Source organism: Scylla paramamosain, chromosome 37 (genome assembly GCF_035594125.1).
Source record: "Scylla paramamosain isolate STU-SP2022 chromosome 37, ASM3559412v1, whole genome shotgun sequence".
Lineage (NCBI taxonomy): Eukaryota > Metazoa > Arthropoda > Malacostraca > Decapoda > Portunidae > Scylla > Scylla paramamosain.
The window spans coordinates 11,358,571-11,382,616 of record NC_087187.1 but is presented as its reverse complement, the minus strand read 5'-3'; the positions used below and the strand labels follow the sequence as shown (position 1 = coordinate 11,382,616).

General features: G+C 39.8%; 1 protein-coding gene and 1 long non-coding RNA gene across 4 annotated transcripts in view; one reads left to right on the top strand and one right to left on the bottom strand.

Moving 5' to 3' along the window:
- The window catches only part of LOC135091505 (START domain-containing protein 10-like), a 78,082-nt gene that overhangs the window by 31,960 nt on the left and 22,076 nt on the right, over window positions 1-24,046 (bottom strand). For all 3 annotated transcript variants that reach the window (XM_063989212.1, XM_063989211.1, XM_063989210.1), the window contains one exon: window positions 8,513-8,665. In XM_063989212.1, the coding sequence (XP_063845282.1) occupies window positions 8,513-8,665 (153 nt within the window). The remainder of the gene's footprint in view (window positions 1-8,512; window positions 8,666-24,046) is intronic.
- Window positions 335-8,515, top strand: LOC135091507 (uncharacterized). Its single transcript, XR_010262533.1, has 3 exons — window positions 335-622; window positions 2,102-2,289; window positions 7,930-8,515. It is a non-coding gene; the product is annotated as an uncharacterized LOC135091507 (long non-coding RNA).

The window sequence follows — 24,046 nt, the reverse complement described above, 5'->3', positions numbered from 1 at the left end:
GAGAGAGAGAGAGAGAGAGAGAGAGAGAGAGAGAGAGAGAGAGAGAGAGAGAGAGAGAGAGAGAGAGAGAGAGAGAGAGAGAGAGAGAGAGAGAGAGAGAGAGAGAGAGAGAGAGAGAGAGATGCCAAGTGACAATAAAAGAGAGACAAGTGACTGAACAAGTGGGCAAGAGCAGAGGTGGGAGGTGCCAGCTGTGTGATGAGTCTTTGTTCTGCTCACAGTGAAAGTAAAAGTTTTATACTCTTCCTCCCACCTCCTTCCCAAATTAATTTCAGTACTTTCCTTTTAGTTCCTCTTGTTAAGCCTCATGTAGTTAACAGCAGAAGAGCTGGTCTTGAAGATAAGATAATTAAAATTCATCCAAGCCCCATAGTATAGTCACTAGAATTTTCAGAAGTAAAGTGTTTTATCTATCTCAGTTAACAGCCCTTGAGTGAGAGACGAGGCAAGGCAAGCACGGTGGGGTGGGATGCACCCTCCCCTCCCATATGAGTCATGCCCTCATGACCAATGAAAGTTCAATGTGTGAGGTATTCCCACAGGCACAGTCCAGCCACCACTCGAGATAGAAATACAAAAGCATAATTTGGAGGAGGCTGAGAGGATTTTTACAGTTAGACGGGTAATTATTGGCTGTATGCCTCAGCTTGAGTAACTTTAGGAGTCTCCACATCTGTTTGCCAGTGAGTGTAGTTATTTGTAACACACTGATATTGAGGGATGTTATTCCTCAGTGGTGCTAAGGCCAGCCAAGTACTTTGTGGTACAGTGAGAGGTGAATTAACCTACTGTTTTTTTTGTGGGTACCAGTCAGTATTTGTGTCACTCTGTGTACTTGTTTTGTGTTAAATGCTACTATCAGCTGAGACTGCTCAGCCACAGAGATCTAAAGTGAAGAGTGAACTTTACTCCCTCCTCAGGCCCTGACAAGGCCTGCTGCCCAGGAGGCTGTAAACTACATTACTCTGCTAGAGGCTATAACACACTGTTAGACAGTGGATGGATTTGATATGAGGGCAGTAGTCCAACAGGGTTTTATACCTCAATCTTATATGTGTTGTTGTTCATAAATGTCCCTTTCTAGACATGGTAGTTGATCCTTTCTCAGCTGTTGGAGTTAATTGTTATTATAATTTCCCTCGCCTGTGAGTGGGTAAGACAGACTGGTGACGTCATGTGTATGTAACCTGGTGTTATGACCATCTGGAAAAGGGTTCAAGAGTCAAAAGTGGACCTTGCAACTCATAGTAAGCCCTGCACCCAGTCAAATAGGTGATGTGGGGGAAGCTAACCTAGCTTGAGGCAAATGTAAGAGGGCATGAATCTGTGGTTGTAACAATGTTCATTTGAAAAATCAGTGTCATGCCTATCAGTGTGTAGGTGAAGTATCTGAGTACCTTTAACCTGCACAGCCCAGCACTATTTGGATTTTTCACCTCAATCCCAATCTTCAATCGATTTGTTTTTTATTGCAGAAATCAATCTGAAACTATCTGAAACTAAGGAGAAAAGGTACAATAACACTCATCTCATCTTAGTTTTACCTCTATGGGGATGGTTATAGAGCACACTATGGTGCATCCTCCAGCCTGGCTGCCAGCCTCTCTCATCTTGTGCACTTATTATTCTTGCTTTAGTATTGTTTGTAACCAGTATGATTGTCCATTTGACTACATACATACACAGCCATGTATGATTTATAGGAATATCTAAATATATACTATTTCTGTGTGTAAATTTATGCCAAACATAGTGCAGTATGATGACAGTAATTCCACCAAGCCACTGGTATCATCATGTGTGGCTGCTCTTGTCACCCCAGGCATGATGGGGGGGTTTCAGTCTCAGCCAATTTATCCTGAGTTGGCCCATGCTCATCCCCCAGAGGACTTAGGCTCACTGAACTAACAATGAGAGTCCAGAAGCATATTCAAGAGTGGAACAGTGGTAGTCAGACATGGCTTAAACATTCCTGACTACTGACAGCCACCATCTTCAAAATAGTCACCTTAACTGATGCAGCACTTCCACCCTAATATATTTTGAAAAATTTCTTTCTCAAAATATATCTAGCAACTTCTGTGCTAAATCTCATTCACAGTGACAAAATGGCACCCCTTCAACTGCAGCTTCACTTTTGGGAAGAGGAAGAAGCCTCAACATGAAGGTTGATCATCCAAGGCACAGTGACTGAGCTCTTGACAGACTTCAGCTTGGTACTCCATCTATTCAGGGATCAGAAGCCTGGGCACAATGTTAAAAGTAATGCAGTGCATGTTCAAATCAGATGTAAGTTTGAGGATTATCAGCACTGTATGACATACTGACAATCACAAAAATGGCCTAATATATCCATTAGGTGAAGGCAGTATGCACCTGCCAAAACAATAATTACCCTCAGTGAAGTCTAAAGAACTGAATCAAGGAGTGCTGTGAACTTATTAAACCCAACTGTGACCTCACTGAACATTTCCCTTTGTGTCTCACAACACAAGGGGGCAGTCACAGCCTGACCACTAAAGACTTCCTTCACACAAAACTACAAGCACCTAATTACACACACACACTTCACTCAAAATTCAAAATAATCATGGTGACTGTTACACCAGCCTTGGAGTCCCCATCTGGGGAGAGGACCACAAATGTCCCCAGATAGGACTGCTCTTCTGGTATTGACCCAGTGTCTTGACACCCCCCCTCAACTTTTTCTTCATTAACTTCTGTAACATTCGCAGTGTTAGATCTAATTTTCAGTCTGTAGAACACCATCTCTCCTCTACTAAACCTCAAGCTCTTTTTCTCACTGAAACACAGGTGTCTGAGGCAAATGACAGTATCCCCTTTTCTGTTCTCTCCAACTATCTCTATCCTCATTTTCAATCCAAAGCTGGATGTTGCATTTATGTGCGCAACGACTTAACCTGCTCTTGTGCCCAGTCACAAATTGAAGGATAAGTGTCTTGAAACATTCCTCTTGAAGGAAATCAAGTCATAGGAAAGTGGAATACAGAAGCAGGCAGGGAGTTCTAGAGTTTACCAGAGAACATAACATAAGAAATAAGGGAAGCTGCAAGAAGCGACCAGGCTTACACGTGGCAGTCCCTGTATAAAACACACCTACCTATTTCCATCTGCTATCCCCATCCATAAACTTGTCTAATCTTCTCTTAAAGCTCTCTAGTCTCCTAGCACTAACTACATGATTACTGAGTCCGTTCCACTCATCTACCACTCTATTTGAGAACCAATTTTTTCCTATCTCCTTCCTAAACCTAAATTTATCAAGCTTGAACCCATTATTTCTTGTTCTACCCTGGTTGCTGATCCTAAGAATTTTGCTTACATCTCCCTTGTTAAAACCCTTATACCACTTAAAGACTTCTATCAGGTCCCCTCTTAACCTACGTCTCTCTAAAGAATGTAAATTTAACAGCTTCAACCTTGCCTCGTAAGGAATACTCCTCATCCCCTGTATCCTTTTAGTCATTCTCCTCTGTACTGATTCTAATAGACCTATATCTTTCCTGTAATGTGGGGACCAGAACTGCACCGCGTAGTCTAGATGAGGTCTGACCAGCGCCAAGTATAACTTTAATATTACTCCCGGCCTTCTACTTTTAACACTCCTAAAAATGAATCCTAGTACCCTATTTGCCTTGTTTCTGGCTTCTATGCATTGTTTCCCTAGACGGAGTTCAGAGCTAACTATAACTCCTAAATCTTTCTCGTACCCTGTACCTACCAGAGTTTGGTTGTCTAATGTGTACCTATTGTGTGGGTTTCCTCTACCTACGCTAAGCACTTTGCATTTATTGATATTAAATTGCATTTGCCATCTATCCGTCCATTCATTCATTCTATCTAAGTCTGCCTGCAAGGCGATGGCATCCAATTCTGACCTAATTAATCTACCTATCTTTGTGTCATCCACAAATTTACTAACATCACTACTAATTCCACTATCCAAGTCATTGATATACATTAGAAATAACAATGGCCCTAATACTGATCCCTGTGGCACCCCACTAATTACATGACCCCACTCGGATTTCGAGCCGTTTATTACCACTCTCTGTCGCCTGTCACTAAGCCATGACCCTATCCAGCCTAACACCTTCCCATCTATCCCGTGTGCCCTAACCTTTCTCAGGAGCCTTTGATGGGGTACCTGGTCAAATGCTTTACTAAAGTCCAGATATAAGATATCATAACTATCACCATTATCTACTGCCTCGTACTGATTGATTGAGAATACTGGTCAACTCTTTCACTAGAGAGGTGGACAGAATAGTGGTGAGAGAAAGAAGAAAGCCTTGTGCATCAAGGCCACAGGAGGAGGGGAGGCATACAGTTAGCAAGATCAGAATAGCAGTTAGCATGAAAATAGCAGTACAAGATAGCTAGATATGCAGCGTTGTGGTGATGAGAAAGAGGCTGAAGACAGTTAATGGAGAGGAGTTGATGAGATAAAAAGCTTTTGATGAGAGGTATACAGCACAGATAAATTTAGTTTGAGAGTGACTGCAGTCGTAGCCAGATGGTGGAAAACTCGGAAGATTCAAGAGCGTGGGCACAAGAGCAGGTTAAGTCATTGCGCATATAAACGCACATTCCTTTAGTGTCCAGCCTGACACTCCATCAGGCTTCAATGATTTCCTGACATCCAACTTCTCTAACAATTTGCCAAATTCATGTTTTTGCACCAAAACTTCCCGTAACCCCCCCTGCCACACTTCCTCATTTGGTTCTGTAAAATCCACTTCCACACTGAATACAGGCTTGAAACTCTCATTCATAATTTCACTGATCTCTTCTGTTGTCTGATATGTCCTTTCTCCTTTTACTTTCTTGTCAATGGTCTCTGCTTGTCATCTTTCCATTGATATACCTGTAAAAAAGCTTGGGCTTCTCTTCACATTTCTTTACATCCTTTTCAAATTGTTTCTCTTCCTCTCTTCTTATTCTAACATACTCATTTCTTCCCTCCTTATACTGCTCTCTATTATTTCATTTTTTTGTTTCTTCAGTTTCTTCCAAGCTATATCCTTTCTCTTCTTAGCTTCTGCACATCTGACATTATACCAATTATGTTTGCTCTTTACTTTATATACAGGTACCCACTTCTATAGACAACTCTCTTCCTCCACACAAAACTACAAGCACTTAATAACACACACACCCTTTAAACCAAAATTTCAAAATTATCATGGCGACTCCTACACCAGCCTTGGAGTCCCCATCTGGGGAGGGGACCATAAATGTCCCCAGGTCGGACTGCCTTTCTGTCGACGACCCTAAGTGTCTTGACACCCCCCTCAACTTTTTCTTCATTAACTTCTGCAACATTTGCAGTCTAAGATCTAATTTTCAATCTGTAGAACACCACCTCTCCTCTTCTAAACCTCATCTTCTTTTCCTCACTGAAACTCAGGTGTCTGAGGCAACTGAAAGTAGCCCCTTTTCTGTTCCCTCCTACTTTCTCTATCCTCATTTTCGATCCAAAGCTGGATGTTGCGTTTGTGTGCGCAATAACTTAACCTGCTCTCGTGCCCACGCTCTTGAATCTTCCAAGTTTTCCACCATCTGGCTACGACTACAGAGTCACTCTCAAACTAAATTTATCTGTGCTGTATACCTCTCACCTAACTCCTCTAACTATAAGAAATTCTTTGACTACTTAACTTCCAAAGTGGAGCATATTCTGACCCTCTTCCCTTTTGCAAAGATCTCCATTCTTGGAGACTTCAATGTTCACCAGCTTTGGCTTTCCTCTCTCTCCACTAACCATCCTGGTGAACTAGCCTTCAACTTTGCTATCCTCCACGACCTAGAGCAATTGGTGCAACACCCTACTCATATTCCTGACCATCTTGGAGATACGCCCAACATTCTTGACCTTTTCCTGAACTCTAATCCTTCTGCTTATGCTGTCACCCTTTCTTCTCCATTGGGCTCCTCCGATCACAATCTCATATCTGTATCTTGTCCTATCACTCCAATCCCTCCTCAGGATCCCCCAAAGGGAAGGTGTCTCTGGCATTTTGCCTCTGCTAGTTGGGGGGACCTGAGGAGGTATTTTGCTGATTTTCCTTGGAATGACTACTGCTTCCGTGTCAGAGACCCATCTTTGTGTGCTGAGCACATAGCAGAGGTGATAAGTGTCTGGGATGGAGGCATACATTCTTCACTCTTTTTCTCGACCTAAACCTCCCAAAGCTTGGTTAAACACAGCTTGTTCTCATGCTATACATGATAGAGAGGTACATGATACAAAAGGTACTTAAGCCTTCCATCACCAGAATCTCATGCACTTTATATTTCTGCCCAGAACCATGCCAAGTCTGTTCTCCAACTAGTCAAAAACTCCTTCATTAACAGAAAGTGTCAAAACCTTTCAAGATCTAACATCCCCTCGTGACTTCTGGCATCTAGCCAAAAATATCTCCAATAACTTTGCTGCTTCTTCTTTCCCTCCTTTATTTCATCCAGATGGTACCACTGCTATCACATCTATTTCTAAAGCTGAACTCTTAGCTAAAAACTCTATCTTGGACGATTCTGGGTTTGTTCCTCCCTCTCCTCACCCCTCTGACTACTTCATGCTACCGATTAAAATTTTTCGCAATGATGTTTTCCATGCCACCCACTGGTCCATTGTATTCACCATAGATAACTGTTGCATTTCTTCACTCCATGGTCCAGCATTTCCATTAACTTCCATCTCCTCCCACCTTACATTTTTTGCAGTTAAAGTCTCCCACTAGTAGTATTTTACTGTCCTTCCTTATCATGTTGTCTAGGCACTTCAATACTTCCTTTTGCATTTCCTTGTGATCCTCCAACCTCCATGTATTAGTCTTCAGTGGCACATACATTAATATGATCCTCCTCCCTTCTCTCCCACTGGTCCTGAATGTTATACCTATGATCTCCACCATGCTATCTCCACACTGCACTTCTTCCACATATATATCATCTCGAACCATTATCAGTACTCCTCCTCCTTCTTTTCCCTTTCTATCTCTCCTCCAATAATTATATCCCTCTTCCTTAAAGCTTAAGTGGACATCCTCTTTTAACTTTGTCTCGGTTAGGCACAACACATCTGGTCTATTTTTCTTTAGGTAATCTCTCATTTCCAGTACACCTAAAAGTAACCCGTCAATGTTTGTCTACATTACTCTTAATGTACTGCTTCTCCTCCCACTTGTAATTTCTCTGCCTGCTGCTGTGGTTCTTTCATTTCTTGTTCCCTTTCCTGATTATACCATTTCCTTAGTCTCACACAATGCCCATCTAGCAACATGGAAGTGATTATATCTTTGGGGGAGGGAGAGAGAGAGAGAGAGAGAGAGAGAGAGAGAGAGAGAGAGAGAGAGAGAGAGAGAGAGAGAGAGAGAGAGAGAGAGAGAGAGAGAGAGAGAGAGAGAGAGAGAGAGAGAGAGAGAGAGAGAGAGAGAGAGAGAGAGAGAGAGAGAGAGGCGAGTGCATGAAAATGATGTGGTCTCATTGACTCCTGGGAGGAGTATGGATGCATCTGACAGGTCTTATTGGTGCATGGACCTAATTAGGGTGCAGGGCATTCTGTATGAAGTACCCTGCATTTGCTGTGGTTTAAAGATTGTAGTAGATAGGTAACAGTCTCATTATGAAGGGGTAGGGGTTAACCAGTATATCCTGTCAGGCCTTGCTATGGGAGTATGTGGCCAGCTGTATTGTGCCAAAGCTCAAGATGTGTAGCAGAGTAGTCTGCAAGATTTCCTTTCCACCAGGAAGTGACAGAGCTAAGAGTGCAAATGATGTGTGTATAAGGATATAGTGCTTTATCTGTGCCATCCCATGAGGGATTGCTTGCCTCACTGTTGCCCATCATGAATATATATATCACACTGTCAAACGAGTAAGTTAATTGTTGTCTCTGCAATGCAGCTCAGCGCAAGAGACCACACCTGTGAGGATCCCACTATGTATAGGCAGCAACATCCTGGCTCATTCTTTGTATATGATCCAGGATCTCAGAACTCAGATTCACCAGATCCCGAAGTCTTCAGAACCGACTCCTTATAATTCACAGCTATTCTATAAACTAAAGATACTGCTGAAAGGATCCTACTTTGAGAGCAAAGAGATTATCACAGAGAAATGTGATAACAGATAGAAGCCAATTCGAAACAGGACTTCCAGAAATGTTTCTATGGATAAAAGACCACTGGACCCATGTGTAGAGTCACATGGGTCCTCTTTCAAAAGAGAATGGAGTTAGAACCAACAAATTACACTATTTTCATCACAGATCAGAAACTTTTGAGCGGTAATTGAAAAATATAATCCTATGATAAACAGGTTATCTATACATGAAAACTCGATAACTATAAATGTGGCGATTGTGTGTTTGGCAGAATAAATGTGACAGTCCTTCAGTGTATAACTTTTCCATAACTGAGGAGCAAGTGTGGACTGTCCTTGAGAAGAAAACTTCACAAAGTTTATGATCACTGATAGAAGAACTTACCTGTGAGATGTGAGAGCCCCCGAACAAAACCTTTCTGTGGGGGATATTGGTGGTGAAACACAGAATGGTTCAGTACATATAGCTCCTGCCCTGTATCCAGCCATGACCGCTGCAGCACAAAATCACGGTTCTTCAAGGGTGCTGGGCAAGAGACTGTGGAAAAGGAAAATGAAGCTAAAGATCATCTGATGAAATAAAAATACATGTCCAAGTACAATATGTAAGGATGAAGGATATAACTGAAAAAAAATTTGATCAGATATCAGAGCAAAATAAATTTGCCTGTGAAATAGATTTTAGAGTATGTTTATGTAAAAGTATCTAAAAACAGCAGTTAATATACAAGTAGAATGTGTTGTACCGTGATTAGAATTAGGAAAAATTGAATGAAATGCATTTTCTGGCTAGACAGCTTATAAGGAAACTTAGTAGTAGTAACAGTAATAGAAATGCAATTACACAGATTCACCAGCATCTGGCCTGGTTAACTGAGCAGATTAAATGTAGCAAAGGGGATGTGTCTATGATGCAGCTGAAGTATATCAGTCCTGCAGTCAGTCCCTTATACTGAAAGACTTTGGTATATTTACACAACTGATATGCTGAAGGGTGGTTGGTGGGATCTGCCCTCTCCTTTTATAGGGGACCAGGGACAAAGGTAGTTTTCAGTTTAATCTCAAGGAAAGTGTGGGTGTGGTTGCAGGTGTAAGAGCTGACAGCCTCCCTTTGTGTGATATCAGCCTGATATATAAATAAGGATGGATTTCAGGGGAGGCCAAGTGGGCCATGGCTTTAGGTCCATGCCATGTCTTTGTAAATGTGTCCTACAAACAATTCTGGGCTTGTTCCTCCCTCTCCTCCATCCTCTGACTACTTCATGCTACCTCTTAAAATTCTTCGCAATGATGTTTTCCATGCCCTCGCTGGCCTAAACCCTCGGAAGGCTTATGGACCTGATGGGGTCCCTCCTATTGTTCTCCAAAACTGTGCCTCCGTGCTTGCACCTTGCCTAGTCAAACTTTTTCAGCTCTGTCTGTCAACATCTACCTTTCCTTCTTGCTGGAAGTTTGCCTACATTCAGCCTGTTCCTAAAAAGAATGACCGTTCTAATCCCTCAAACTACCGTCCTGTTACTTTAATTTCCTGCCTATCTAAAGTTTTTTAAATCTATCCTCAACAGGAAGATTCTCAAACATCTATCACTTCACAACCTTCTATCTGATTGCTCTACTGGTGATCTTCTGGCTTTCCTTACTGAGTCTTGGTCATCCTCTTTTAGAGATTTTGGTGAAATTTTTGCTGTTGCCTTGGACATATCAAAAGCTTTTGATAGAGTCTGGCACAAAGCTTTGATTTCCAAACTAAGCTCCTACGGCTTCTATCCTTCTCTCTGTAACTTCATCTCAAGTTTCCTTTCTGACCGTTCTATTGCTGCTGTGGTAGACGGTCAATGTTATTCTCCTAAATCTATTAACAGCGGTGTTCCTCAGGGTTCTGTCCTGTCACCCCCTCTCTTCTTATTATTCATTAATGATCTTCTAAACCAAACTTCTTGTCCTATTCACTCCTACGCTAATGATGATACCACCCTGCACTTTTCCACATCTTTTCATAGACGTCCAACCCTTCAGGAAGTAAACATTTCACGCATGGAAACCACAGAACGCTTGACTTCTGATCTTTCTAAAATTTCTGATTGGGGCAGAGCAAACTTGGTATTGTTCAATGCCTCAAAAACTCAATTCCTCCATCTATCAACTCCATGCAACCTTCCAGACAACTATCCCCTCTTCTTCAATGACACTCAACTGTCCCCGTCTTCTCCACTGAACATCCTCAGTCTGTCCTTTACTTATAATCTGAACTGGAAACTTCACATCTCATCTCTAGCTAAAACAGCCTCTTTGAAGTTAGGCGTTCTGAGACGTCTCCGCCAGTTTTTCTCATCCCCCCAGCTGCTAACTCTGTACAAGGGCCTTATCCGTCCATGTATGGAGTATGCTTCACATGTCTGGGGGTTCCACTCATACTGCTCTTCTAGACAGGGTGGAATCAAAAGCTTTTCATCTCATCAACTCCTCTCCTCTAACTGACTGTCTTCAGCCTCTCTCTCATCACCACAATGTTGCATCTCTAGCTGTCTTCTACTGTTATTTTCATGCTAACTGCTCTTCTGATCTTGCTAACTGCATGCCTCCCCTCCTCCCGCAGCCTCACTGAACAAGACTTTATTCTTTCTCTCACCCCTATTCTGCCCACCTCTCTAACACAAGAGTTAACCAGTATTCTCAATCATTCATCCCTTTCTCTGGTAAACTCTGGAACTCCCTGCCTGCTTCTGTATTTCCACCTTCTTATGACTTGAATTCCTTCAAGAGGGAGGTTTCAAGACACTTATCCTTCAATTTTTGACTACCACTTTGGACCCTTTTATGTGACTGGCATTTCAGTGGGCATTTTTTTTTATTGGATTTTTATTGCCCTTGGTCAGTATCCCTCCTACATAAAAATAAAAAGTGTGTTCTAAGCATAGCCAGGACCAATAACAAAAAAAATTATCACGATAACCGATAAATCAATAATGACAACCTTATCAGCGATAACCAATAATCGATAAGTGGTGATAAATTTATCCCCCAATAAGATGATAACCGATAAATCAAAAATTCCAATACTAGCAATAATGATATTGATATTTTAAATTTAAAGATTTATATATTCAAATCTTTATTTTTATCTTTATCTTGAAAAAATAAGAAAAATTCAAATTCAATGTTTATCCTATTTTGTTACTAATAAAAATACTATTTTAAGTAAAAAAACTACATTTGATTTTGAAAGTTTAAAAACTTCAACATGCTCATATTCCAAAAAACTAAAATTATTGATTACCACTATTATGGAACCAAAAATATCGGCAATACCGATGAATTAATAACGTGGGAAAAATAATTATCAGATAACCAATAACCCGATATCATTATCGGGATAAATTATTGCGATAACGCTCACCTATGGTTCTAGGTACTCCTTGAGTGAACATAGGGCATTTACAATCTAATTCTTGAAAGTTAAAGAAATATGAAACTCAATCTCAGCTTTCACAATTATCTTGAAACAAAAGTAAAATTCATAATAAGATAAATTATGATTTCTTCATCTGATGTCAACAAATGCCACTTCAGCATATATGTGTTGTCTCTTTGTTAACTTTGTACTGTTCAGTGTACACAAGACAGATTTGGGTCACAATTGTTTCTAAAGTCAACTGTTAAAACTAGTAGTATATATGTATATATATATATATATATATATATATATATATATATATATATATATATATATATATATATATATATATATATATATATATATATATATATATATATATATATATATATATATATATATATATATATCAAAGATGTTTTCTACAAAAAAGACAAGGCACACAACTTTCACATTCACACTCATTCACACCACTCTCTTAGCCCCTTGGCTCCAATAGAAAGAAAAAAAGTTCTTCTGAACTCAGTTTACAGGGATCAGTCACACAGCTTGGATAGTTTGATCCTTCACAGCAAGTACTCTCCCCTACCACACCCAATTCTTCCACACCTGTGTGAGACTATCAATGTGTGGTGCCTCCCTCAGAAGTCACAGGGACACTTTATTCCTCACATACTCACAGCTACTCTCTATTCATTTCTGTCCTGCACAATCATTCTACTATGCTTCAGCTTTATGCTATCTATCCATCCCTTATGTGGAGTATTTCACAAGTTCACACCTCTCATAATTGATCTTACTATTTTCTTCACCAGCCTCAAATACTAATAAATACCAATAACTAATATGGAAGAATGAGTTTTCCACATGAAAAATAAAAAGAGGAGACCACAAAAGAGGTGTGCAATTTGTGGGGAGGCTAAAGCAGTGAACATTCAAGGGAAACACATAATACATGACAAAGAGTGTGATGGATGCAATAGGAAGATTAATGTTGATGATAACAAAGATCTGTAATATCCACAAAAATAAGGGAAAGTGCCAAGATCTGTCACATGTAAAGAAAAACACTGGAAAAGTTGCAAATGAGATAGATTTATGGATGCTATGGATGTCTAGTTCTCTTGCCCTATTCAGTGTGGTGAATGCCAATCTGAATGCTGGACTTTTCTGATTTGATCAGACTTTGTTTGACAGAAGGCTCACAAACACAAGTATCTGTAACAGTGACCAGTCATATTAAACCTTCAACACAATTTTCCCAGTGACAAAAATTTGCAAATCTAAAAAAAAAATAAAATAAAATAAAAAATATTGGACAATTTTTCGTTCATCAACTGTACTTTTATTATCATTATTATTATTATTATTATTATTATTATTATTATTATTATTATTATTATTATTATTATAGTAAAAATACTAACACCACACCTCTATTCATGTAATTCTGCTATAGTTTCTGAATCATTTGTTTTAATGCATAAATGTGCAGTTCATATGCAAATTATGCCATAATAATGAAGTAAAAAATTCTAAAACAGATAGTTTTAATGATTAGTCAATATTATCTAGATAAGTATACAAGCTTTTTATTTTCATTATCAATGCAATTTTTTGTGTAATTTTAACAAATGTGTCCTGAGGCTCTCAAACAGCAGAACTATATTATATTGCTGAATGACAACCTTTGGCTTTGCCCATGGGCAGTGAGCATAACCATTACTAGGAGCATGGTTAAACTACTTGCAAGTGTGTGCTTTGACCCTGTATTTTATACCAACCTTGAGCACCACATGGTTGACAACTGAGTGTCACTTAAGAAAAGAGTACACTTAAGAAAAGAGTATAGTTATCTGGAAGATTGTCAGGTTCATAGATGGAGAAACTGAGTTTCTGAGGCACTGAACAACACTACATTTGCTCTGTCCCAGTCAGAAATTTTAGATCAGAATTCAAGTCATTCTGTGGCTTCCCTGCATGAAATGTTTAAACTATCGAAAGGCTGGATGTCTACAAAAAGATGTAGAAAAGTGCAGAGTGGTATCATCAGCATAGGATTGGATAGGTCAAAAAGTTTGGCTTAGATCATTGATGAATCTTAGGAAGAGGACATAACCTTCAGGAACACTAATGTCAACAGACTTAAGAGAAAAAGAGTTACCATCTATCACAGCAGCAATAGAATGGTTGGAAAGAAAACTTGAAATAAAGTTACAGAGACGACAGAAGCCATAGAAGGGTAATTTGAAAATCAGGGCTTTGTGCCAGACTCTATCATGATATATCTAAGGCAAGACTGAAAGTTTCACCAAAATTCCTAAAAGAGATGACCAAGACAATGTATAGAAAACCGGATCACCAAAAAGAGTGCCTATGACAGAACCCATAATGACAATCAGATATAAAGTTGTGAAGTGATGGATGTTTAAGAATCTTCCTGTTGAGGATAGATTTAAAAATTTTAGAGGCAGGAAATTAAAGCAATAGGATGGTAGTTAAAGGGATTAAAACAGTCACCCTTTTCAGGAACAGGCTGAATGTAGGCGAACTTCCAGCAAGAAGAAAAAGTAGACGTTGATTGATAGACAGAGTTGAAAGAGTTTCACTAGGCAAGGTGCAAGTATGGAGGCACAGTTTCAGAGAACAATAGGAGGGACCCCATCAGGTCCATAAACCTTTTGAGGGTTTAGGCCAGCAAGGGCATGGAAAGCATCACTGCGAAGGATCTTAATGGGTAGCAAGAAGTAGTCAGACGGTAAAGGAGAGGGGAACAAGCCCTGAATCATCCAAGGTAGCGTTTTTAGCAAAGGTTTGAGCGAAGAGTTCAGCTTTAGAAATAGATGTGATAGCAGTGGTGCCATCTGGTTGAAATAAAGGATGGAAAGATGAAGAAGCAAAGTTATTGGAGATGTTTTTGGTTAGGTGCTAGAAATCATGAGGGGAGTTAAAGATTTTGACACTTTTTACTAACAAAAGAGTTTTGGCTAGAACCGACTTGGCATGATTCCAGGCAGAAATGTAAAGTACACGAGATTCTGGTGATGGAAGGCTCAAGTACCTTTTGCGGGCCACCTCTCTATCATGTACAGCACGAGAACAAGCTGTGTTAAACCAAGGTTTGCAGGGTTTAAGTCAAGAGAAAGAGTTGGGAATATACACCTCCATTCCAGACACTATCACCTCTGTTATGTGCTCAGCACACAGAGACAGGTCTCTGACACAGAAGCAGTAGTCATTCTGAGGAAAATCAGAATAATACCTTAGGTCCCCTAATTAGCAGAGGCAAAATGCCAAAGGTATCTCTGCTCTGGGGAATCCTAAAGAGGGATTGGAGTGATAGGACAAGATACAGATATAAGATTGTGGCTGGAGGAGCCCAACAGAGAAGATAGGGTGACAGCATAAGCAGAAGGATTAGAGGTTAGGAAAAGATCAAGAATGTTGAGTGTATCTCCAAGACAGTCAGAAATACAAGTAGGAAGTTGCACCAGTTGCTTTAGGTCATGAAGGATTGCAAAGTTAAACCTAGTTCACCAAGATGATCAGTGAAGGGATATGAAAGCCAAAGCTGGTGGCAAACACTGAAATCTCCAAAAAATGGAGATCTCCACAAAAGGAAAGAGAGAATCTGCTCCACTTTGGAAGTTAAGTAGTCAAAGAACTTTTTATAGTCAGAAGACTTAGATGTGAGGTATAAAGCACAGATAAGTTTAGTTTGAGAATGACTGTAGTCATGGCCGGATAGTGAAAAATTCAGAAAATTCAAAATCACTGGCATGAGAGCAAGTTAAGTCATCCACATAGACACATCCAGCTTTGGATTGAAAATATATGTCAAGACACTTAGGGTCAATAACAGAAGAGCAGTCTGACCTGGGGACATTTTTGGTTATGATAGGATGTCCATGTATATAAGTTCATTTTCTTTATGCCATTATTATCATTATTACTATTATTTATCATATGTATATTTAATTTATATGTACAATGCCTGTCATTCCCCTTTTGTTTTTTATTACTCCATAGGTGGCATCATGCATGCCCCTTCAGTCAGTCTGTCAGTGACTGGCCTCTGGGCCATGTAGGTTTACTCTGTACTTGGCAGTTTTGCTATTATGCTGGGAGATATTTTACGCAGTGTTTGCTGTTATCCCTGGATCTGGACATTACCACATGTGCTCGCTCAACCCCCTAGCACACGGTCCCCTCCCCAGAAGAGGACACCGAGACTGGTGTAGGAGTTCACCATATTTAATTTTGAGTGAAGGGTGTGCATGTAATTAGGTGCATGTAGTTTGGTATGAAGGAAGAGAGTTGTCTTTAGAGGGCAGGTTGTGACTGCCCCTTTGTGTTGTGAGACACAAAAGAGAAAAGTTCAATGAGGTCACACCTGGATTATTGATAAGTTCATAGTACCCCCCCTGATCCAGTGCTTCAGACCTCACTGGGAGTAATTATCATTTCAGCAGGTGTCTACTATCTCCTCCTGCATGTGTGTTTATGAGTTTTGCCCTCACATCTGGTGGGGTGGGAGCACAGTGTCATTGCATCTAAAACTGTGTTGTGTGTGAAATGAATTGAATTTAATTGAATTTTTTGGTATGCTCAGACTTATAAAAGTATGGAGCATGGCTCCTACAATAAACAAATAAGTAAATAAATAAATAAATAAATGAATAAATAAATAAATATATAAATAAATAAATGATATAAATTTATAATAAGAAATAACTATTTGTATGTGTGTGTGTGTGTGTGTGTGTGTGTGTGTGTGTTTACCTAGTTGTATTTACCTAGTTGTGTTTTACAGGAAAAGAGCCATCCTTGTGCTGTCCTGTCTCTATATCTATAAGCATCCAGCTTAACTTTAAATTCATGAATATTTTTTGCTTGTACCACTGTTTCATCTAAGTTGTTCCATATTTCTATGCTTCTATTTGGAAACCATATTTCTTGACATCTCTTCTACTTGCTGTTTTTCCTTAATTTCACTCCATGTCCTCTTGTATCTCTTGAGTCCCATACAAATAAGTCTTCTTTGTCAACTTGATCCTTACCCTTTAAAGCTCTGTATATAGCAACCAGGTCCCCTCTTTCTCTTCTCTCTTGTAATGATGGAAGCTTCAATCTCCTTAATCTTTCTTCATAGGTTAAATCTCTCAAACTTGGTACCAATTTGGTTGCAGCTCTCTGGATCCTTTCTATTTTCCTTATTTCCTTTTTATTATGGGGTGACCAAACAGTCGTGGCATATTCCAGTTTTGGTCGAATCACATATTCCACCAACTTTTTCGTCATCTCTTCATCCATGTAAGCAAATGCCCCTTTCATCTTTCTTAGTAACTCATAGATTTCCCCAACTATTTTGTTTACATGTTTTCGGGTGATAAATTATAACTTATTGTAATTCCAAAATTTTTTTCTTCTTTGGTTTTCTTAATTTCCACTTATCCCATGGTGTAGGAACTTGTCAGTCTTCTTTTGCTTTTTTCTAATTCCATCACCTTGCATTTCTTTGCATTGAATTACATTTCCCATTTCTTACTCCATTTATATATCTTATTTAGATCATTCTGTAATATTTCACAATCCATATTGTTTCCCACTCTTTTCAATAATTTTGCATCATCTGCAAACAGACTTCTATAACTGCCAACCTCATCCACCATATTGTTGAAATACACCAGAAACATTAAGGGGGCTAAGAACGTCCCCTGTGGTACTCCACTTGTAACTACACCATTCTGATTTTTCTCCCTTTATTACTGTTCTCATTTCTCTGTTCCTCAAGAAGTCTGTAATCCAATTTAGTGTGTTGTCTTGCAAACCCCCTATATTTTGAATTTTCCATAGCAGTCTCTTCAAATAGCAGTCTTATCAAATGCTTTTTTTTAGGTCTAAATAAACACAGTCTTCCCAACCCTCTCTCTCTTGAATTATATCAATTGCTCTTTTTTTTTTTCATGTAGGAAGGACACTGGCCAAGGGCAACAAAAATCCAATAAAAAAATATGCCCACTGAAATGCTAGTCCCATAAAAGGGTCAAAGCAGTGGTCAAAAATTGATGAATAAGTGTCTTGAAACCTCCTTCTTGAAGGAATTCAAGACATAGGAAGGTGGAAATACAGAAGCAGGCAGAGAGTTCCAGAGTTTACCAGAGAAAAGGATGAATGATTGAGAATACTGGTTAACTCTTGTGTTAGAGAGGTGGACAGAATAGGGGTGAGAGAAAGAAGAAAGTCTTGTGCAGCGAGGCTGTGGAAGGAGGGGAGGCATGCAGTTAGCAAGATCAGAAGAGCAGTTAGCATGAAAATAGTGGTAGAAGACAGCTAGATATGCAACATTGCGGTGGTGAGAGAGAGGCTGAAGACAGTCAGAGGAGTTGATGAGACGAAAGTTTGGGTTAGAAGATCATTAATGAATAATAAGAAGAGAGTGGGTGATAGGACAGAACCCTGAGGAACACCACTGTTAATAGATTTAGGAGAAAAACAGTGACCATCTACCACAGCAGCAATAGAACGGTCAGAAAGGAAACTTGAGATGAAGTTACAGAGAGAAGGATAGAAGCCGTAGGAGGGTAGTTTGGATATCAAAGCTTTGTGCCAGACTCTATCAAAAGCTTTTGATATGTCCAAGGCAACAGCAAAAGTTTCACCAAAATCTCTAAAAGAGGATGACCAAGACTCAGTAAGGAAAGCCAGAAGATCACCAGTAGAGCGGCCTTGACAGAACCCATACTGGCGATCAGATAGAAGGTTGTGAAGTGATAGATGTTTAACAATCTTCCGGTTGAGGATAGATTCAAAAGCTTTAGATAGGCAGGAAATTAAAGCAATAGGACGGTAGTTTGAGGGATTAGAACGGTCACCCTTTTTAGGGACAGGCTGAATGTAGGCAAACTTCCAGCAAGAAGGAAAGGTAGATGTTGACAGACAGAGCTGAAAGAGTTTGACTAGGCAAGGTGCAAGCACGGAGACACAGTTTCGGAGAACAATAGGAGGGACCCTATCAGGTCCATAAGCCTTCCGAGGGTCTAGGCCAGCAAGGGCATGGAAAACATCATTGCGAAGAATTTTAATACATGGCATGAAGTAGTCAGAGGGTGGAGGAGAGGGAAGAACAAGCCCAGAATCGTCCAAGGTAGAGTTTTTAGCAAAGGTTTGAGCGAAGAGTTCAGCTTTAGAAATAGATGTGATAGCAGTGGTGCCATCTGGTTGAAATAGAGGAGGGAAAGAAGAAGCAAAGTTATTGGAGATATTTATGGCTAGATGCCAGAAATCACGAGGGGAGTTAGATCTTGAAAGGTTTTGACATTTTCTGTTAATGAAGGAGTTTTTGGCTAGTTAGAGAACAGACTAGAAATATAAAATGCATGAGATTCTGGTGATGGAAGGCTTAAGTACCTTTTGTGGGCCAGCTCTCTATCATGTATAGCACGAGAACAAGCTGTGTTAAACCAAGGTTTAGAAGGTTTAGGACAAGAAAAAGAGTGAGGAATGTACGCCTCCATGCCAGACACTATCACCTCTGTTATGCGCTCAGCACACAAAGACGGGTCTCTGACACGGAAGCAGTAGTCATTCCAAGGAAAATCAACAAAATACCTCCACAGCTTCCCCCCAACTAGCAGAGGCAAAACGCCAGAGGCACCTTCGCTTAGGGGGATCCTGAGTAGGGATTGGAGCAATAGGACAAGATAAAGATATGAGATTGTGATCGGAGGAGCCCAACAGAGAAGAAAGGGTGACAGCATAAGCAGAAGGATTAGAGGTCAGGAAAAGGTCAAGAATGTTGGGCGTATCTCCAAGACGGTCAGGAATAGGAGTAGGGTGTTGCACCAATTGCTCTAGGTCATGGAGGATAGCAAAGTTGTAGGCTAGTTCACCAGGATGGCCAGTGAAGGGAGAGGAAAGCCAAAGCTGGTGGTGAACATTGAAGTCTCCAAGAATGGAGATCTCTGCAAAAGGGAAGAGGGTCAGAATGTGCTCCACTTTGGAAGTTAAGTAGTCAAAGAATTTCTTATAGTCAGAGGAGTTAGGTGAGAGGTATACAGCACAGATAAATTTAGTATGAGAGTGACTCTGTAGTTGAAGCCAGATGGTGGAAAACTCGGAAGATTCAAGAGCGTGGGCACGAGAGCAGGTTAAGTCATTGCACACATAAATGCAGCATCCAGCTTTGGATCGAAAGTAGAGGGAACAGAAAAGGGGCTACTGTCAGTTGCCTCAGACACCTGAGTTTCAGTGAGGAAAAGAAGATGAGGTTTAGAAGAGGAGAGATGGTGTTCTACAGATTGAAAATTACAGTAAAATCCCTCTTATCCGGCATCAATGGGACCGCCGACATGCCGGATACTTGAATATTGCCAGATACTTGAACAGAAATGATCTGATCAGCTGCTTAAGTGTAAGCACAACACGCTTCCTCTTTTCTACAACTTTAGGCATGATGAAGGCATCAGGTGATAAACAGTGCACACACGGGACTGAGTCACTGAGTAAACACAGTGCAGTGGGCCGCAGGTGGCGCGAAGCAGTGCGCTCTGGTGGCGAGGGGACAAAGTATGCCTTGTGCGGGAATTTTAATCGATTTTATGAGTACACATTGATTTTTTTATTGATTTTAAGGCTCGGGGAAAAATGTGCCGGATACATGAAGCTGCCGGATACTCGAATGCCGGATGAGAGGGATTTTACTGTAGATCTTAGACCGCGAATGTTGCAGAAGTTAATGAAGAAAAAGTTGAGGGGGGTGTGTCAAGACACTTAGGGCTGTCGACAGAAAGGCAGTCCAACCTGGGGACATTTATGGTCCCCTCCCCAGATGGGGACTCCGAGGCTGGAGTAGGAGTCGCCATGATGATTTTTAAATTTTTGAGTGAAGGGTGTGTGTATTATTAGGTGCTTGTAGTTTTGTGTGGAGGAAGAGAGTTGTCTATAGAAATGGGTACCTGTATATAAAGTAAAGAGCAAACATAATTGGTATAATGTCAGATGTGCAGAAGCTAAGAAGAGAAAGGATATAGCTTGGAAGAAACTGAAGAAACAAAAAAATGAAATAATAGAGAGCAGTATAAAGAGGCAAGAAATGAGTATGTTAGAATAAGAAGAGAGGAAGAGAAACAATTTGAAAAGGATGTAAAGAAATGTGAAGAGCCCAAGCTTTTTTACAGGTATATCAATGGAAAGATGACAAGCAGAGACCATTGACAAGATAGTAAAAGTAGTAAGTAGTAGGTAGTAGTAAGTAGTAAGATAGTAAGTGTCCAGTTGGGCACTCCATCCGGTCCTTGAGCCTTACTTACATCCAATTCTTTCATAATCTTCTTAATTTCACTTATGTCCACCTGTATCTCTCTCATCACATTGTCTCTGTGCCATACTCTTTCTCCTTCAAATCTGCTTTCTTTGGTCAATACTGACTGGAAGCACTTGTTCATTAATTCCACTTGTAACCATGTATCTTCATCTATAACGTCATCTTTCATTAATTTATCCATTGTTTGCTTGTTTTTTCATCTTCTCATTCACCTATCTGAAGAATAACTTTGGCTCATCTTTGCATTTGTTAACTATATCTTTCTCATAATTCCTTTCTTCATCTCTCAGGATTCTAAAATATTCATTTCTTGCCTTCTTGAATTCTTCCCATTTCTCACTTACTCCTTTTTTCCTCCATCTATTCCATGCTGCTTCTTTTTCTTTTCTTATTGTTATACATCTCGTATTAAACCAGTCTTTTTTTACTTTTTCACTTCCTTTATTTTGATCTTCGGTACATATCTACTGACCTCTTCATCATAAATTTCCATGAACATATCCCGCTTTTCCTGCATATTACTTGCCGTGAACAGTTATTTCCATTTAGCCTCTGCAAAATGGAATAACCTGATAAAATCTGCTTTCCTGTAATGATATCTCCCATTCTTGTAAATTTCATTCTTATTTTCTATTGGACCACTGCCTATACTGAATTCAATTAACAGATGGTCACTTTTACCTATTGGGCACTGATAATTTATTTCTTCAATGATGTCCATTTCCTTTGTTAACAACAAGTCTAGCCTTGATGCCTCTTAATTATTCCCAAATCTTGTATTTTCTCCAATCCACTGGGTCATAGTATTTGTCATTATTAAATTTAGAAGCATATATCCCCATGATTCTTCTCCACCGTCTGTGGTCCATTCTTCCCAGCATACCTCCTTGCAATTAAAATCACCCATAAGTGTTATATTATTACTCTCCGCCAAATTCTCTCTAAACAGTTACTAGTATCTCTTAACAATAATTTATAATTCTCTTGTGTCCATGCATTCGTCTTTCGGGGTACATAAGCCACTGCAAAATCTCTTCTTCCTTCTCCCTTCCTTTTTGTTTTAATTCTAATTACTTCTGTCATTCCTTCTCCCATTTCGACATCTTCCACTGTTATACTCTTCTTTGTAAGTAACATGACTCCTCCTTCTTTCTTATTATTACTATGTTTTATCCATACATTATAATTACTATTACCAATTTTTATATTTTCTGTTCTCATTTACTTTAACTTCAGTAATACCCATGATGTTGGGCTGCTTTATCTTAATATAATTATTCAATTCTCACAATGTTGATATTAAACCATTTATATTTGTATATGCCACTGTCCACTTTATATTTTTCCATATGTTATTTACATTTTCTATTCTTTTTTTGTCAGATACCACTTCCTGAGCCTCTCGTCTTTTACCTTCCAATAGAACTTTTTTCTCTTCCTCCGTTCTGTTCTCGTTTTTTGCCTTTGCTTCTTTTATGAGATCTCTCCTCCTCATTCATATCCCTCTTTATCCAAACTTTCCTGTATTGCTCTATCTTGTCCAGTTTCCACGCATATGATATCACTTCCCATGGCTGTTATTTGTGCCCTAAATTTTACTTTCAGTGGTCGCTCTCCTCCTTCTGTATACTTACCCAGTCTGTGTACTTCCTCAATTTCACTTATCCAGTCCTCACCTTCTCTCTGTATATTTCTTATAATGTCCTCTGCTATGTTTTTTGTTCTTTTTTCCTCTTGTATCTTACTGGCTCTGTTTCCTTTTTTAATCCATATACAGTAAAATCCCTCTCATCCGGCATTCGAGTATCCGGCAGCTTCAAGTATCCGGCACATTTTTCCCCGAGCCTTAAAATCAATAAAAAATCAATGTGTACTCATAAAATCGATTAAAATTCCCGCGCAAGGCATACTTTGTCCCCTCGCCACCAGAGCACACTGCTTCGTGCCACCCGCAGCCCACTGCACTGTGTTTACTCAGTGACTCAGTCCCATGTGTGCACTGTTTATCGCCTGATGCCTTCATCATGCCTAAAGTTGTAGAAAAGAGGAAGCGTGTTGTGCTCACACTTAAGCAGCTGATCAGATCAGCTGCTGATCAAGATCAGCTGAGCTTTGTTATGGTAAGATGCGTGAGTGTAGGATGGTGATTGTGGACATAATTTTACTTCTATTCAAGTATCCGGCAATATTCAAGTATCCGGCATGTCAGTGGTCCCGTTGATGCCGGATAAGAGGGATTTTACTATATAACAATACAATTCTTTTTGTCCACCGTGTCCCTTACCATCGATTCCTTCTGCTTGATCACTTTCGCAATTTCCTTACTTAAATCCATCTTTTCCTTCTTTTGCGCTTCTATGACTTCTGTAAAGTTAACTTTTCTTCTTCTTTTTCCTTCCTCCAAATTTTATGTTCACTTTTCATCCCTATCACTTCATTTTCCTGTTTTTTAACAATAACATTGTTTTCCTTCAATTTTGTTTTTAGATCAGCACATAGTGTTTTCAATTCTTTGTTTTCCTCTTCCAGGTCACATTGATTTTTTTTCTATTTTTTTCACTCTTTCAATGATGTCACTGATCATCCCCTCCATTAAAACCACTTTCCTTCCTTGCATTTTTCCATGTAGTTCGTTGTCTTCCTCAAATCCTGGGAAAGGTGACCCAGTTGGCAACATTCTGCTCCCGCCTATAGTGTCCACCTTGCTGGAGCTTTTACTCATTTTATTACATCTATTATTATTCAAATTTCCCTTATTTTTTTATTTCTGGAGACAGGATAACTCTACTTGAGCAAAGCTCCTACCTGGGAACACATTCTAGGCTCCTTGTAGTGGCCGTGGTCATGCAAAATCTTTCTCTGCTGGAGCTTGGATCGCTGCTTGTTTACTCGACAACGACTCGACGTGCATGTGTGTGTGTGTGTGTGTGTGTGTGTGTGTGTGTGTGTGTGTGTGTGTGTGTGTGTGTGTGTGTGTGTGTGTGTGTGTGTGTGTGTGTGTGTGTGTGTGTTTTGTCCTTACATTCAAAGTGATTCAGTGATGCAGCGTCATCACATCTGCCACAGCAATGCGGCATCTCTCATTTCCTTATGTGTTTATTCATGATGCAGCAGTACAGTCACCAACCTTCCTCACCCCCTCTCTCAAATGCAAGCCAGCACAACTGGTATTGTGGCTGACAAATGGTTTATTCCCAAAG